At 65.7% G+C, this 11894-nt stretch overlaps 1 protein-coding gene across 1 annotated transcript; it reads right to left on the bottom strand.

Moving 5' to 3' along the window:
- Window positions 1–16: 16 nt before the first annotated feature.
- On the bottom strand, window positions 17–9236 carry MCRS1 (microspherule protein 1). Its single transcript, XM_065419428.1, is given in 15 exon segments — window positions 17–240; window positions 397–524; window positions 772–859; window positions 1133–1215; window positions 2009–2101; window positions 2475–2503; window positions 2885–2960; window positions 3100–3238; window positions 4274–4382; window positions 5730–5839; window positions 6190–6348; window positions 7143–7281; window positions 7682–7811; window positions 9064–9170; window positions 9172–9236. Coding segments are annotated over 15 exon segments (1542 nt in total). The 3' UTR covers window positions 17–153.
- Between the last annotated feature and the right edge of the window lie 2658 nt (window positions 9237–11894).

Raw genomic sequence — 11894 nt, 5'->3', positions numbered from 1 at the left:
GCCCCGGACCCCAGCAGCAGGTTGGACACATTTATTTGGAAGGGAACAGTGTGCAGCCGGCCCCGGGCCCTGCCCCCAGCCAGAGGGGAGCGGGCGGCCCCAAGCCCAGCCTCCTGCAGTCACCGGACAGTAGCAGGGGCCCGGCCCAGCTCCTCACTGCTGGGGGATCTTGGCAGCTTCGGCTTTGATGAGGGCGATCAGGTCCTGGTTGATGAGGAAGACGAAGCGCAGGCTGGCGATCTGCAGGGGAGAGGGAGGTCAGCGCGGGCAGGGCCCGGGCACGGCCCAGCTGAGCTCAGGGGAGCCCCCACAGTGCCACCACCAGGGGCTCCCCTGGGGCACCCAGTCAGGGGGCGTCTGAACCCGTCCCCCCCACGCAGCGGGCCGGGCGCTCACCTCCACCACCGAGTTGTTGTTGAGCTTCCACTTGCTGGCACCCAGCACCGGGCGCCCGTCCACGTAGATGGGGCGCCGGCCCTCGTTGGCGATGAAGAAATCCCCGTTGTTCTTCAGCTTGATGACGCCTGCAAGGCGCAGCGGGGGGGCGGTGAGGGGGGCACAGAGACCCCACCCACAGCCCAGCTACCAGGCAGGGCATCGCCCGTATCCTACACCCAGGGACTGAAGCACTGGGCAGCGCCCCCCTCGCCCCACACCCCAATAGTGCCATCCTAGAGCCCACACCCAGCGGCCCCGGGGGTTAGCCCCGCCCCTCCATGGACAGATCTATGAGCCCCGCCCCCAATGGGCATGTCAGCCCCGCCCCTGTACCTTGCTTGCGAGAGATTTTCCAGGCGGGGCCCTCCAGTGCCAAGTCCACATCGATCTGATTGTCCTTCGTGGCTCTGCCCAGTGTGATCTGGAAGGGGGGGGCTGTTAGTGAGGTGCCCCCCACCCCCCACGTGCTCCCCCAGGGTGGCTCTAAGCACCAGCCAGCCCAGCCCCCAGGGAGTCCCCTCTGCTCCGCCCACAAGTGCAGCCCCTCCCTGTGTGCGCAGGGGCAGGCTCGGAGCCTGGACGCGGCCACCCGGGGGCCCTCTGGAAACAGGAGGCCGCGGTGACGCCCCAGGGCATCTCGGGGCGTCTAGCCGGGACCCCCTGCCCCGGCTGATCCGGGGCGACCAGGACTCACCTCTCGGGAGCGCATGAGGTAACGCACCATCCTCCCCCGCAGTACGGCCAGCGTCTGGTTGTCAAAGTCTGGGGAGCTAATTCCTGGGCGAGGGAGGGGACAGATCAGACACTCACCCCCCCGGTCACACGGAGAACCCCCCCCCACCCCGGGTCACACGGAGACCCGCCCCCATCTCCCCCCCCCCCCGTCACACGGAGACCCGCCCCCATCTCCCCCCCCCCAGGTCACATGGAGACCTGCCCCCATCTCCCCCCCAGTCACACCGAGAACCGCCCCCATCTCCCCCCCCCCGGGTCACACGGAGAAACCCCCCCATCTTCCCCCCACCCTGGGTCACACGGAGAACCCCCCCCCACCCCGGGTCACACGGAGACCCGCCCCCATCTCCCCCCCCCCCCCGTCACACGGAGACCCGCCCCCATCTCCCCCCCCCCCAGGTCACATGGAGACCTGCCCCCATCTCCCCCCCAGTCACACGGAGAACCGCCCCCCCCCCGGGGTCACACGGAGAAACCCCCCCACATCTACCCCCGGGGTCACACAGAGAACCTCCTCACCTCCCCCCCCACGGGTCACATGGAAAACCGCTCCCCGCCTCCCCCCATGGGTCCCACGGAGAACCACCCCCACCTCCTCCCATGGGCCTTGGCTGGACAGACCCCTCCCACCCCCACACCTGGGGTCTCAGCCAGGCGGAGACCCCCCCCAGCATCAGGGCTCCCAGGAGTCCCAGGGAGCCTGCAGCCTGGATGTCAGCTCACTGCCCTAGAGGATGCTGGGACTTTGTCCCACACCCTGAGCTCAGCAGCAGCTCAGCCACGCCCCACGCCCCTGCCCCCCAGCAAACCCCCCCCCCCGCCCCCCGGCTCTCACCCGTGATGCTGTCCACCAGCACCTGCCACTTGTGGAGCTCCTGCTCCAGCTGCCGGATCTCCCGCTTCTGGCGCCTGTCGGCCACGGTCAGTTCTGCAAGGAGGGACGTGCAGGGGGCAGCTCGGGCCAGCCCCAGCGCCTGGCACAGGCCCCAGCGAGGGTGACGGGGCCCTGGGGAGGGGATATGCAGCCTCTCCCCTCCAGGGGGCGCCGGCTCCCACCTGGCCTGAGGGTGGGGGTTCGGCTGGCTCAGGGGGTGAGGAATGGGGCTGGGGCCTGTCCCCTCCAGGGGGCGCTGACCCAGTGTCAGGGCAGAAGGGCTGGCTGGATGGGGCTGTGGCGATGGGTCCGAGGCACAGCGCTAACCAAACCTGCCAGGGGTCAGGGCATCCCCCCACCCGAGCCCCTCGGCTCCCCCACAAGCGCCCCGGGGCGGGGAGCGGAGCGAAGGCCCCGCCAGACTCACCGTGCTCCAGCACCTCGTCCCGCACATCCCTGCGGGGAAGGGACAGGGGAGGGGTCAGGTAGCTGCCCTCGTACACGCGCCCACGGGATGCCTCGCAAGCCGGATCCCTAACGCGCCAGCCCCTGGACCCAGCCCCAGCACGGGCCCTCTGCGGCCACCTGCCGCCATGTCTGCCCCGCAGGGCGCCAAGGGCAGCCGGGCCTGCTCGGCCCTGGGCCACGCTGCAGCCAGCCAGGGAGCCGGAGCCAGGCTCCGGGGGACAGGAAGCACCAGGCAGCGGCAGCAGCAGCTCGGGCTGGGTGGTAATCGGAGCGAGGGGCTCCGGGCTGCCCAGGGGATATGGCCCGTGGCACGAGCTGTGCAGCTGGGGCTGCGCCCTGGCGGGAAGGCCCCCCCCCGCGGACACTCACTTCAGCTTGCTGTCGTCTATCATGTCCTCCGCGTCCGAGAAGTTCAGCACCTGGTCCCCCTTGGGCAGCGGCTGCACTGAAGGGAAGCAGAGGGCGGGGGGAGGGTCAGCACGGTCCCAGCAGCCGCCGGGTGGTGCTGACCCGGGGTCCGGCTCCAGGATCCCGGGCCCGGCCCAGCCGGGGGGGATGGGCTGCCCGGTCGGGCCAGGCCTTACCTGTCTGGTCGTCCAGGAGGTAGTACTGCTTCATCAGCTGCCAGTGGAGCTGCAGGGCCTTGGCCGTGCGCGACGGGTAGAAGGCCTCGGGGTGCTTGTGCAGCAGGTCCTGGAAGGTGTCCAGCGTGGGCTGGCTGGTCTGCGGGACAGACGGGTCAACCACCACTAGGGGGCAGGACAGCCCCCGGCTCCGGGACACCGGCTGGACCCCAAGCCGGCAGCAGGAGCCTGGGGGTTCGAGGCCAGGATCACAGGGCCGGCTGCCAGGGCTCGGCCTGGGACTACCACTTGGGGGGGCTCGGCTGGGCAGGGCTCAGGGAAGCTGCTGGGCTCTCCATGGGGTAGGGGGCATGGCCTGGCGACTCCCCAAGGCTTTCCTAAGGCATCGACCCCTTGGGATTTCGGTGAGGGCAGCAGCCGGAGCTGGGGCGCGAGCGTTGGGCAATCGGGCAAGGAGCCAGGAACCACGGCCACGCGCTGGGGGCCCCGGGCCAGGCCAGCGCAGCTCCCACCCGACGGGGCTCCCTGGGGGGCACTGGAACCGTTTGGCTGCAGGGTGCTTTGGCGAAGGACACCCGGCAGGATGCTCTGCGGAGACGGCCTTTCCCCCCCGGGCAGAGGGAGCACACGCCTCCCGGGTCCAGACTCTCGCCCCAGCCGGCAGGGAGAGGACTCCGGGGTCCCTTTTGCCAGGAGCACGAGTCCGGGTGTCACTGCGGCCTGCGCGCAGAGGGAGGCTGAGTGGGTACCGGCTGCCCGGGCCGTTCCGATCCCACCTGGCTCAGCGTCCGGCTGTCACCGTGCCCAGCGCGCAGAGGGAGGCTGAGCGGGTACCGGCTGCCCAGGCCGTTTCCCCACCTGGCCCAGCATCCGGCTGTCACCGTGCCCTGCGCGCAGAGGGAGGCTGAGCGGGTACCGGCTGCCCGGGCCGTTCCGATCCCACCTGGCCCAGCATCCGGCTGTCACCGCGCCCTTCGCGCAGAGGGAGGCTGAGCGGGTACCGGCTGCCCGGGCCGTTCCGATCCCACCTGGCCCAGCGTCCGGCTGTCACCGCGCCCTGCGCGCAGAGGGAGGCTGAGCGGGTACCGGCTGCCCGGGCCGTTCCGATCCCACCTGGCCCAGCGTCCGGCTGTCACCGCGCCCTGCGCGCAGAGGGAGGCTGAGTGAGACTTACCGATCCCACCTTGCTAAGCAGCTGCTCCTCGGCTTTGCTGAACAGCACCTTGCTCTGGATGGCGGTGATGGCTTCGGGGTGCAGCTGTCGCATGGCCTGACAGGCCAGCCTGGGGAGGGGACAGTGACCACGTCAGCTACCGACTCAGATTTCATGTCTCTGACGCCAAGCGAAGGAAGGGGCTCTTCCCCTCGGACTCATTGCTCCCCAGAGCCGCAGCGGGGATGTGTGTGTGTGTGACGTTATGAGTGTAATATAATATCTCATTGGAAGATGACAGGGACAGAAAGAGTTAATTAACTCACAGACCCACCTGACCCAGGGCCGAACTTTAGAGACTGGCTAGGAAGATCTGTAAATGAACAGAGCTTTGAAATGCAGCCGGCATTGTTAGAGGTAGAAGGGGAAATGTTTGCTCAGGTCTTGGGATGTAAGCAAACAAGTCTTGTCTATTGCTATAGCTTTGATTCAAAGATCAAAAAAGGAATATTAACATTTAGGAAGACCATTGAGGGAAATGGTATTATTGTCTCTCTGTCTCTTTGAAGGTTGTGGTAACCTGGATCTGAACTGTTTAATGGATAAATTACCCTGTGCTAATTGCCAGGATGTTGAGGAGAAGGAAAGTTGAGCCTATTGTTTTCTCAGGCCACGAGGCTGCTGGAAATGTATAAAAACCCTGGGACACAATCCTGCTTCATCTCAGATCTGCTTTGGGTTTCAAGAGGGGGAAACCTTAAGCCACAAGGATTGAGATCCCCAGTCACTGACTGGAGTCACCCTGAATATGGACATTGGACTATAACCTCTGGACTATTTCTAAAAGGACTTTTGGCAACTACAAGCTCATCTCAGCTATGTATCTGAACCTCAAGAATTGAATTCAAGTCTATCTGTATATTGATCTTTTAACCAACACTCTCTCTCTTTTCTTTTTTAATCAATTTTAGTTTAGTTAACAAGAATTGACTATAGCATGTATTTTGGGTAGGATCTAAGTTATCATTGGACCTGGGTCTGGGGCTGATCCTTTGGGATTGGAAGAACCTTTTCTTTTATATGATGAGATAAGATTTTCAGAATTCATCATCACATGTCTGACGTGTGTCTGGACGGAGGCCTGAGGCTGGGCACTTTAAGGGAACTGCCTTGTTTGGACTTCTGAGTAACCAGTGAGATACTATAGAAGCTGTTTTGTGCTGGTTTGGTAAATCTAAGTATTGGAAGATCCACCAGCTTTTGGGGTTTGTTTGCCCCGTTCACCCTGATTGAGTGACCTCAGCTGGCTCCCACGGGCAGCATTGTTACAGGGGGATGGGGGACTCTCACACCACTCCCCAGCCACCCCTCTGGGTGAGAGACCAGCTGTGCCTGGAGCAGCAGGGTCCGCCCCACAGGTGGCCGGCCCCAGCAGATCCCAGCCCCCCCCCCCCCCCCCCGGTGGCCTGACACTCACTTAGAGATGACCGGGTCGTAGAGCAGCGCGTACCACCTCTCCTGGATCTCCCGCAGGGTGAAGCGGCAGCTGAACTTCACGCCCAGGTGGACCGAGGTCAGGTCGTTGGTCTGCAGGGGCCCGAAGAGAGGCCAGACTCAGGGCTGTGTCCCCCCACCCACTGGGAGGGCCGTCGTCGCTGAAACAGCCATCACGGGCAACGCTTCCCAGCCTCAGGCACTGGAGCGAGGACTGAGCTGAGGGGTCTGGGAAGCAGCCAGGGCTGGAGTTTAGGACTCCGGGACTAGCCCCCCCAGGTCTTGGTACAAGGTGCTGGGCAGGTGGCCAGACCTTGACAGAACAGTCCCCCCAGCACCAGGGGCCCCACACCAGGAGCTCTGCTGACCTCCCACTCCCTGCTGGGACCTTTCCCACGCACGCCAGCCTGGCCTGGCCCTGCTTAGCAGGATGGCAGCATTACCTGCAGCACAGCATTGATGAGCAGCAGGTCATCCGCAGGCTTCCAGCGGCCCAAGTCCTTCGTCACCTGCAGGGGCTGTTTGCTTTTCTTCATCCGCTTGGGGAGGCTGGGGTTCGGGACCGGGCTCGGGGTGACGGGTGCAGAGATGGATTTGGAGACCTGCACGAGCCGGGAATGGAGCTCAGAGCGCCCTTGTGTCTGGCCAGCGGGGCCCACTGCTGGAGGCCATGATGGGCGGGCGGGGGCTGCACATCACCCCCCCACACCCAACCTAGGCAGCCCTCATCCGGGGGGCAGCACGTGGCCCCGGCTCCTCAGCAGGACGTGCCCAGGGAACACGGGCGTCTGAGCGCCAACGACACTTCGCACTTACCCATCCAAAGCCCAGCCAGCGGGGCCAGAGCCAGGAAGCCAACTGGCTGCAGGCAGCGAATGAAACTGACTGGGTCTGGCTCCACCGTCCACCAGCAGAGGAACCAGGCCCCACAGGGGAGAACGGGAGCTACTGGAGGCTCTGCCCAGCGAGTCACGGCACGGCAGGAAAGGCTGCTGGCTGCCATGGTGATGGTGTCCCTTTGGCATGGTCGCTGAGGGGCTCTGTGGCTCCCAAGTTCTGTCCCAGGCTGGCTGCAGGAGCCTCCCGCCCTCTGCCAGGGGGAGGTGTCTCTGCTGAGCCAGGCCTGTGCCCCCAGGGAGCTGCAGGACCTACTGGCCGACGGCTCTCTCTGTTCCCCTCCCTCTCAGGGATAAAGCCACCCACGCTCTCCATGCTCAGGCTTCAGGGCTGATCTCCAGCCGGAGGTCAGGAAGAACCCCCCTCCCCACAGCATAGTGTCTCCTCCCCGACACACCCAGCCTTAGGCGGGGTCAGAGAAGAGGGACTAGGGCCCTGCTCCGGATCGGACAGGGCACCAGGCCCCGCAGGGCGCTGCCCACCCTCTTTCCCCCCTCACCTTCTTCTTCTCGCTGGAGGAGGGCTCGCTGCCCGAGCAGCGGCCTGGCTCCACCCCACTGGGCCCCTTGGCCCGGCTGGACGACTTGGCGAGGCTGCTCTCTACCAGCTCATCATCAAACTTCTTCCTCTTGATGAACCTAGTGGGACAAACGCAGGCCCCAGGTGAAGCCCCTCCACCCACGTGCCGGCCCCGCTGCACACCTGGCTACCTGGAGCCAGCTCCCCACCCCCCAAACAGCTGCAAGATGGGTGTGGGGCGCCCTCTGGTGGCTCCGAGTCCAACCATCACTGCAGCCAAGGGAGTTTCCCTGGTAGCGGCCGGTGAGCCGGGCTCCAGGCCCGATGCTGCTTTACAGGAATGGTGTTGAGTTAGCAGCACCTGGTTCATCACAGGACATCAGGAAGCCCCACGTCCCACCTTCCCATCCCCCTCTCTGGGACTGCACTGGACTAATCCATCCTTACCGCCAGAGGGGGTCCCTGCACGACGCAGGGAACCCCACCCCCTCCTCATTGCCCTGGGCCCTTCCTGGGTACCTGGAGGAGCTCCGCCGTTTGGGGATGGTGCCCGAGACCTGCGATGAGCTCCTTTTCTGTCCCGCCAGCGACTCCTCGTCTTCAGAGCGGCTCGCCGTGCCTGACGCCATCAGTCCGGAGTCCAGCACGTCTGCACGGGGACAGAGGAGACAGAGCCTCACCCCTCCACATCAAAGGGCTCAGACGCCAGGCGGCCACAGAGAACCTGCGCTCCCTTGCGCCAGCCTGCCCAATGCCAGGGAGCAGGTGGCTGTGGGCAAACCTTACATGTTATATGGCAGAAAGCCCTAGAGACTAGAGATCCCAGAAGGCAAACCTCTCCACAACTCCAGAGAGGGAGACCCCCACATCAGGACTGCAGCGCATGGATCTGATATAGAGATCATGTGACATTCCACTCAAATGCAGCCAACTCTGCGGAGGAACGTGGATGGATAACAGCTCACAGCAACACTGCACAGCGGTTTATTATCTGCACTGTGGTAGCACCCAAAGATTTCAATTAGGGCCCCGCCGGACTGGGCCCCGGACACACAGACCCTGCCTGGAAGATCTCGCGATCCAGGACAGGAAGTGACAGAGACGCCCAGACCCCAGTGGATGCAGGAGACGCTGTCGGCAAAGCAGAAGGTAACTCACAGACTGGAGCTGGGCCAGGACGCCAGGGGAACCTGGGTTTACGGCTCCTCTGAAGGACAACGCAGCCCCTCCAGCAGGACGGGCGCCCACCTACCCCCTGAGCACCGTGAGGAGACCCCCCCCCCCCAGCCCTGAGGGGTGGAAATGCCAAGGGGGGACGGGGCTCCCCAGGATGGGCCCAGGCGGGCGCGTAGGCGTGAGAACAGGCAGGACGAGCCAAGGGGCTGCTTCCCCCTGCGCCCTGCTCGCTCGCTGCCCCCGGACGCCGAGCAGGGGGGAGCGGATTTCACCAGCCACCCCCACGGAGCCCGCAGGGCGCCGGGACCCCCAGCAAGGGGCCGGCTCTGTAGCTCCAGGCAGGGTTGCTATGGAGACCCCCCCAAGGGATAGACCCCTCCCCCCAGTCCCAGCCGCTGCCCCGGGGAGCCACAGGTAGGGAAACTGAGGCACGATGAGACGAGTCGCTCGCCCCCCTCCCCCGATCGCGCATGGAGTCAGCGGCACAGCTGGGGTGGAACCCAGGCGTCCTGGCCGGGCCTGGGGGGAGGGGTCTCTCCCTTGGGGGGGTCTCCATAGCAACCCCATCCTCTCCCTGACAGTGATCAGGCGCATGCGCGCTGGGACGCTGAGTCTGTCTCCCCGCTCCAGGCCGCGCATGCGCATTCACCCCCGCCGGCCAGGCGCCCTCTCACCCGGACGCGGAGCCACCCGCCAGGCGAGACGCGGCGGCCCCGCGGCCTCACCATTCCCCGGTGCGGCGGCTCCGTCTGCTCCGCGGTGACGTCCGACTAGCAGGAGCCCCCATCCACAGAGGAGGCTCACTTCCGGAAGAGTTCGGTAACTTCCGGGGGCCCAAGCGGAAGAGAGCGATTGCTTCCGGTTCAAACTGCGTGACCCTGCCTGTGGGCGCCGCCATCGCGCTCTGGCGGCTGAATGGGCGGCGCCATCTTGGTGAAGGGTGTCACCATGGCCTGTCCTGCACCACTGCTTGGCTACCAGAGAATGGGCCCCCCGGCACCAGCTCAGCGGACAGGCGGCAACATGGGGCGCCCTGTTGCCATGGCTGCGCACACCCCACCCACATGGCAACAGCCAGGGCTGTGGCCTGGCCACAGGCGATGCGATGAAGCTCGTTGCCATAGCAATGGGGCATCCAATCCCGTCAGCCTCGCTCCCGTTGCCACGGCAGGCTCAGCATCCCCCTGCCCACCCCAGCGCGGCAGCCGTCAGCAGGCCCTGGCCTCCACGGGGACCTGCCCCGAGTCCCCGCCCACCCTGCTGGGCGCTTGGACGTCACCCATCACTCGACACGCACAAGCCCCTGCTGTGGTACCCGGGCCGGCGTGTCACAGACGTGCCCGCGGCCAGCCGGGAGCCGCTGCACAGACGGACGGATGGACGGGCCCTGGCCTTACTGGGAGACCCGACAATCCCACGCGCCCCAGGTCACCAGAGAACCCAGGAGTCCTGAGGCCCAGCGTCCTCTCTGCTGTAGCATGCTGCCTCTGCCAGGCCTGACCTCAATTCCCACCCCTCCGGCCACACGCCTGGGACACCTTAACCCCCATGGGGGCTGCTAGCCAGGTTATGGTGATCTAGGGGGACCTCTTGGGGACCTGCCTGGCCCTACACATCTATGATCTGACACCACCACCACCCCTGATCCCCCTGATCAGGATGACGAGCCTCCTTGCCAGCCCAGAGGCTCCCACCTCTTTCCTGCCGCTGGACATCCCGATCCTCAGTTTCCTCAGGGCGCAGCGCTAGCAGCAACCCGGGCCGGATCCAGCCCCTCTCCCCGCCACTAATGGGCTTGGCCGTGGCCAGGGCTCCATTAGAGCCAGTGAAGAGCTTTTTAACGTCTGGGCGGATGCTGAATAATTGAGGCAAGGTCGCACAAGCGGCACGGCCAGTTGTTAGCGCGCAGGGAGATTGTGGAGCAGCCGTGATCCCTCCTCCGCCGATGGAGCCGAGCTGTGGAGCACAGCCAGCTCCGAGAGTCTCTCTGCAGCGCTCCTGCCGCCTGTTGGACATGGGTTCCAGCCTCCGCCAAGGCATGCGAGTGGGGCTGGGGAGCCGTGTCCACCTCCCTGGGTGACTCAAGCGATAGGGACAGCACATGGGAGCTGCATGGAACCAAGGGCTCTGTACATCCCATAATACACCCCCCCTTTCACGGCAAAGAACCCTGGTTCCTGTGCATCCCATAATACGCCTGGTCCCACCGAAATGCAGCCACCTCTGGGGAGGAGGGAGCATGCTGGAGAGACAGGATCCCCAGGGGTCCGGAGCAGACAGGAGCTGGGCTGGGTGACCTGCTGGGGTCTGAACCGGCCACTCCAGGGAGCGTGAAGCAGTCCAAGCTCATTTCCCCAGCCCCTTTGGAGCTGGTGGGTGTCGACAGCCGGGACCCCTCCTCTGCCAAAACTGGGGGCCTTCATTTCTCCCCCCCACGGGCACAGCTGGGTGGCACGGCCGGGCTTGCCCAGGGAGCCTGCCCCAGTCCTCCCCTCCCCTCAGCACCTGCTCTTTAGTGGGGCTGTGGCAGGCCCCTGGGGAGAGCTGGGAGTGGGGCTTGGGCCGGGTGGGCGGTGGCCGTGGTGGTGGAGCCTTGGCCGAGGGGCAGAGCGGGCAGCGGGTTCCTTTCAGATGCAGTCTGGGTCATTGGGGACCAAGGGCCCCTGGGTGAGACAAGCGTGGTGGGGCTTGGAGAGGGGGATGGGCATCCGCGTCACCCAGAGCAGCTGCCGTGAACCGGAGCCCTGGGCTGGCAGCCCCAGCCGAGTGCCAGGGAGACCCCCCCCAGCCTGGGGCCCCAGGGCAGGGGAAAGGACAGCGGGGGAGTGGGGGGGTTCCCTGGCGGATAGAGGCTGCCGCTCTCCAGCCCCACTGCAATCCCACCCCCACCGTGTAAGGACCCCGCTGGTGCCTGCAGATGAGGCTATCATGGGGGGGGGGGGTGTGAAAGGGGCTATGGGACGAGCAGCAGCAGGGTGAGCTCCCCTCCCCGGGCCATAAAGGGTTAATAATGCCCATGGGGTGGGGTGCGGGGCAGGTCACTGAGAGCGACCTGGGGACACTGGGCTGGTGGGCAGTGCTCAAGGGCAGCCAAGGGCCCAGCGGTGCTGAGCACAGGGACCCCGCTGTGTCCTTGATACCAACCTTTGGTGCCCCTCCCCCATCACCCCATTGCACCCCCGGCCAGTCCTTACCCCCTTACCGGCCCTGGCCCCAGAGCGGGCGCTGCTCTCCACCCTGGCAGTGCTCCACACCTCCTGCGGCTGTTGGGCCAGGTGCGCGCCAGCGGTACCGAGGGGCACCCGGCCTGGACCAGGTGCCCACGGTGCAGGAAAGGGAGGGGGGATTGGCTGGGGGCAGCTGATGGAGCTGCCTGGCGCGGGCCCTGGGCAGAGACTGTCCCACTGGCGAAGTGTGCCCCATTCCCTGCCCCCCAAGCCAGCCCCCCCTCGAGGGAAAAGGCCCGGGGCCCATAAACTCCCTCTCCCTGGGCTGCAGGAGATCCACCACCCCGAGACCCTGGAGCGGCTCTTCAGGGACCTGGACGCCCACGGCG

The sequence above is a fragment of the Emys orbicularis genome, chromosome 19, assembly GCF_028017835.1.
Source record: "Emys orbicularis isolate rEmyOrb1 chromosome 19, rEmyOrb1.hap1, whole genome shotgun sequence".
Lineage (NCBI taxonomy): Eukaryota > Metazoa > Chordata > Testudines > Emydidae > Emys > Emys orbicularis.
Note: the sequence above shows the minus strand (reverse complement) of the source record. Positions and strands in the feature narration are given on the sequence as shown.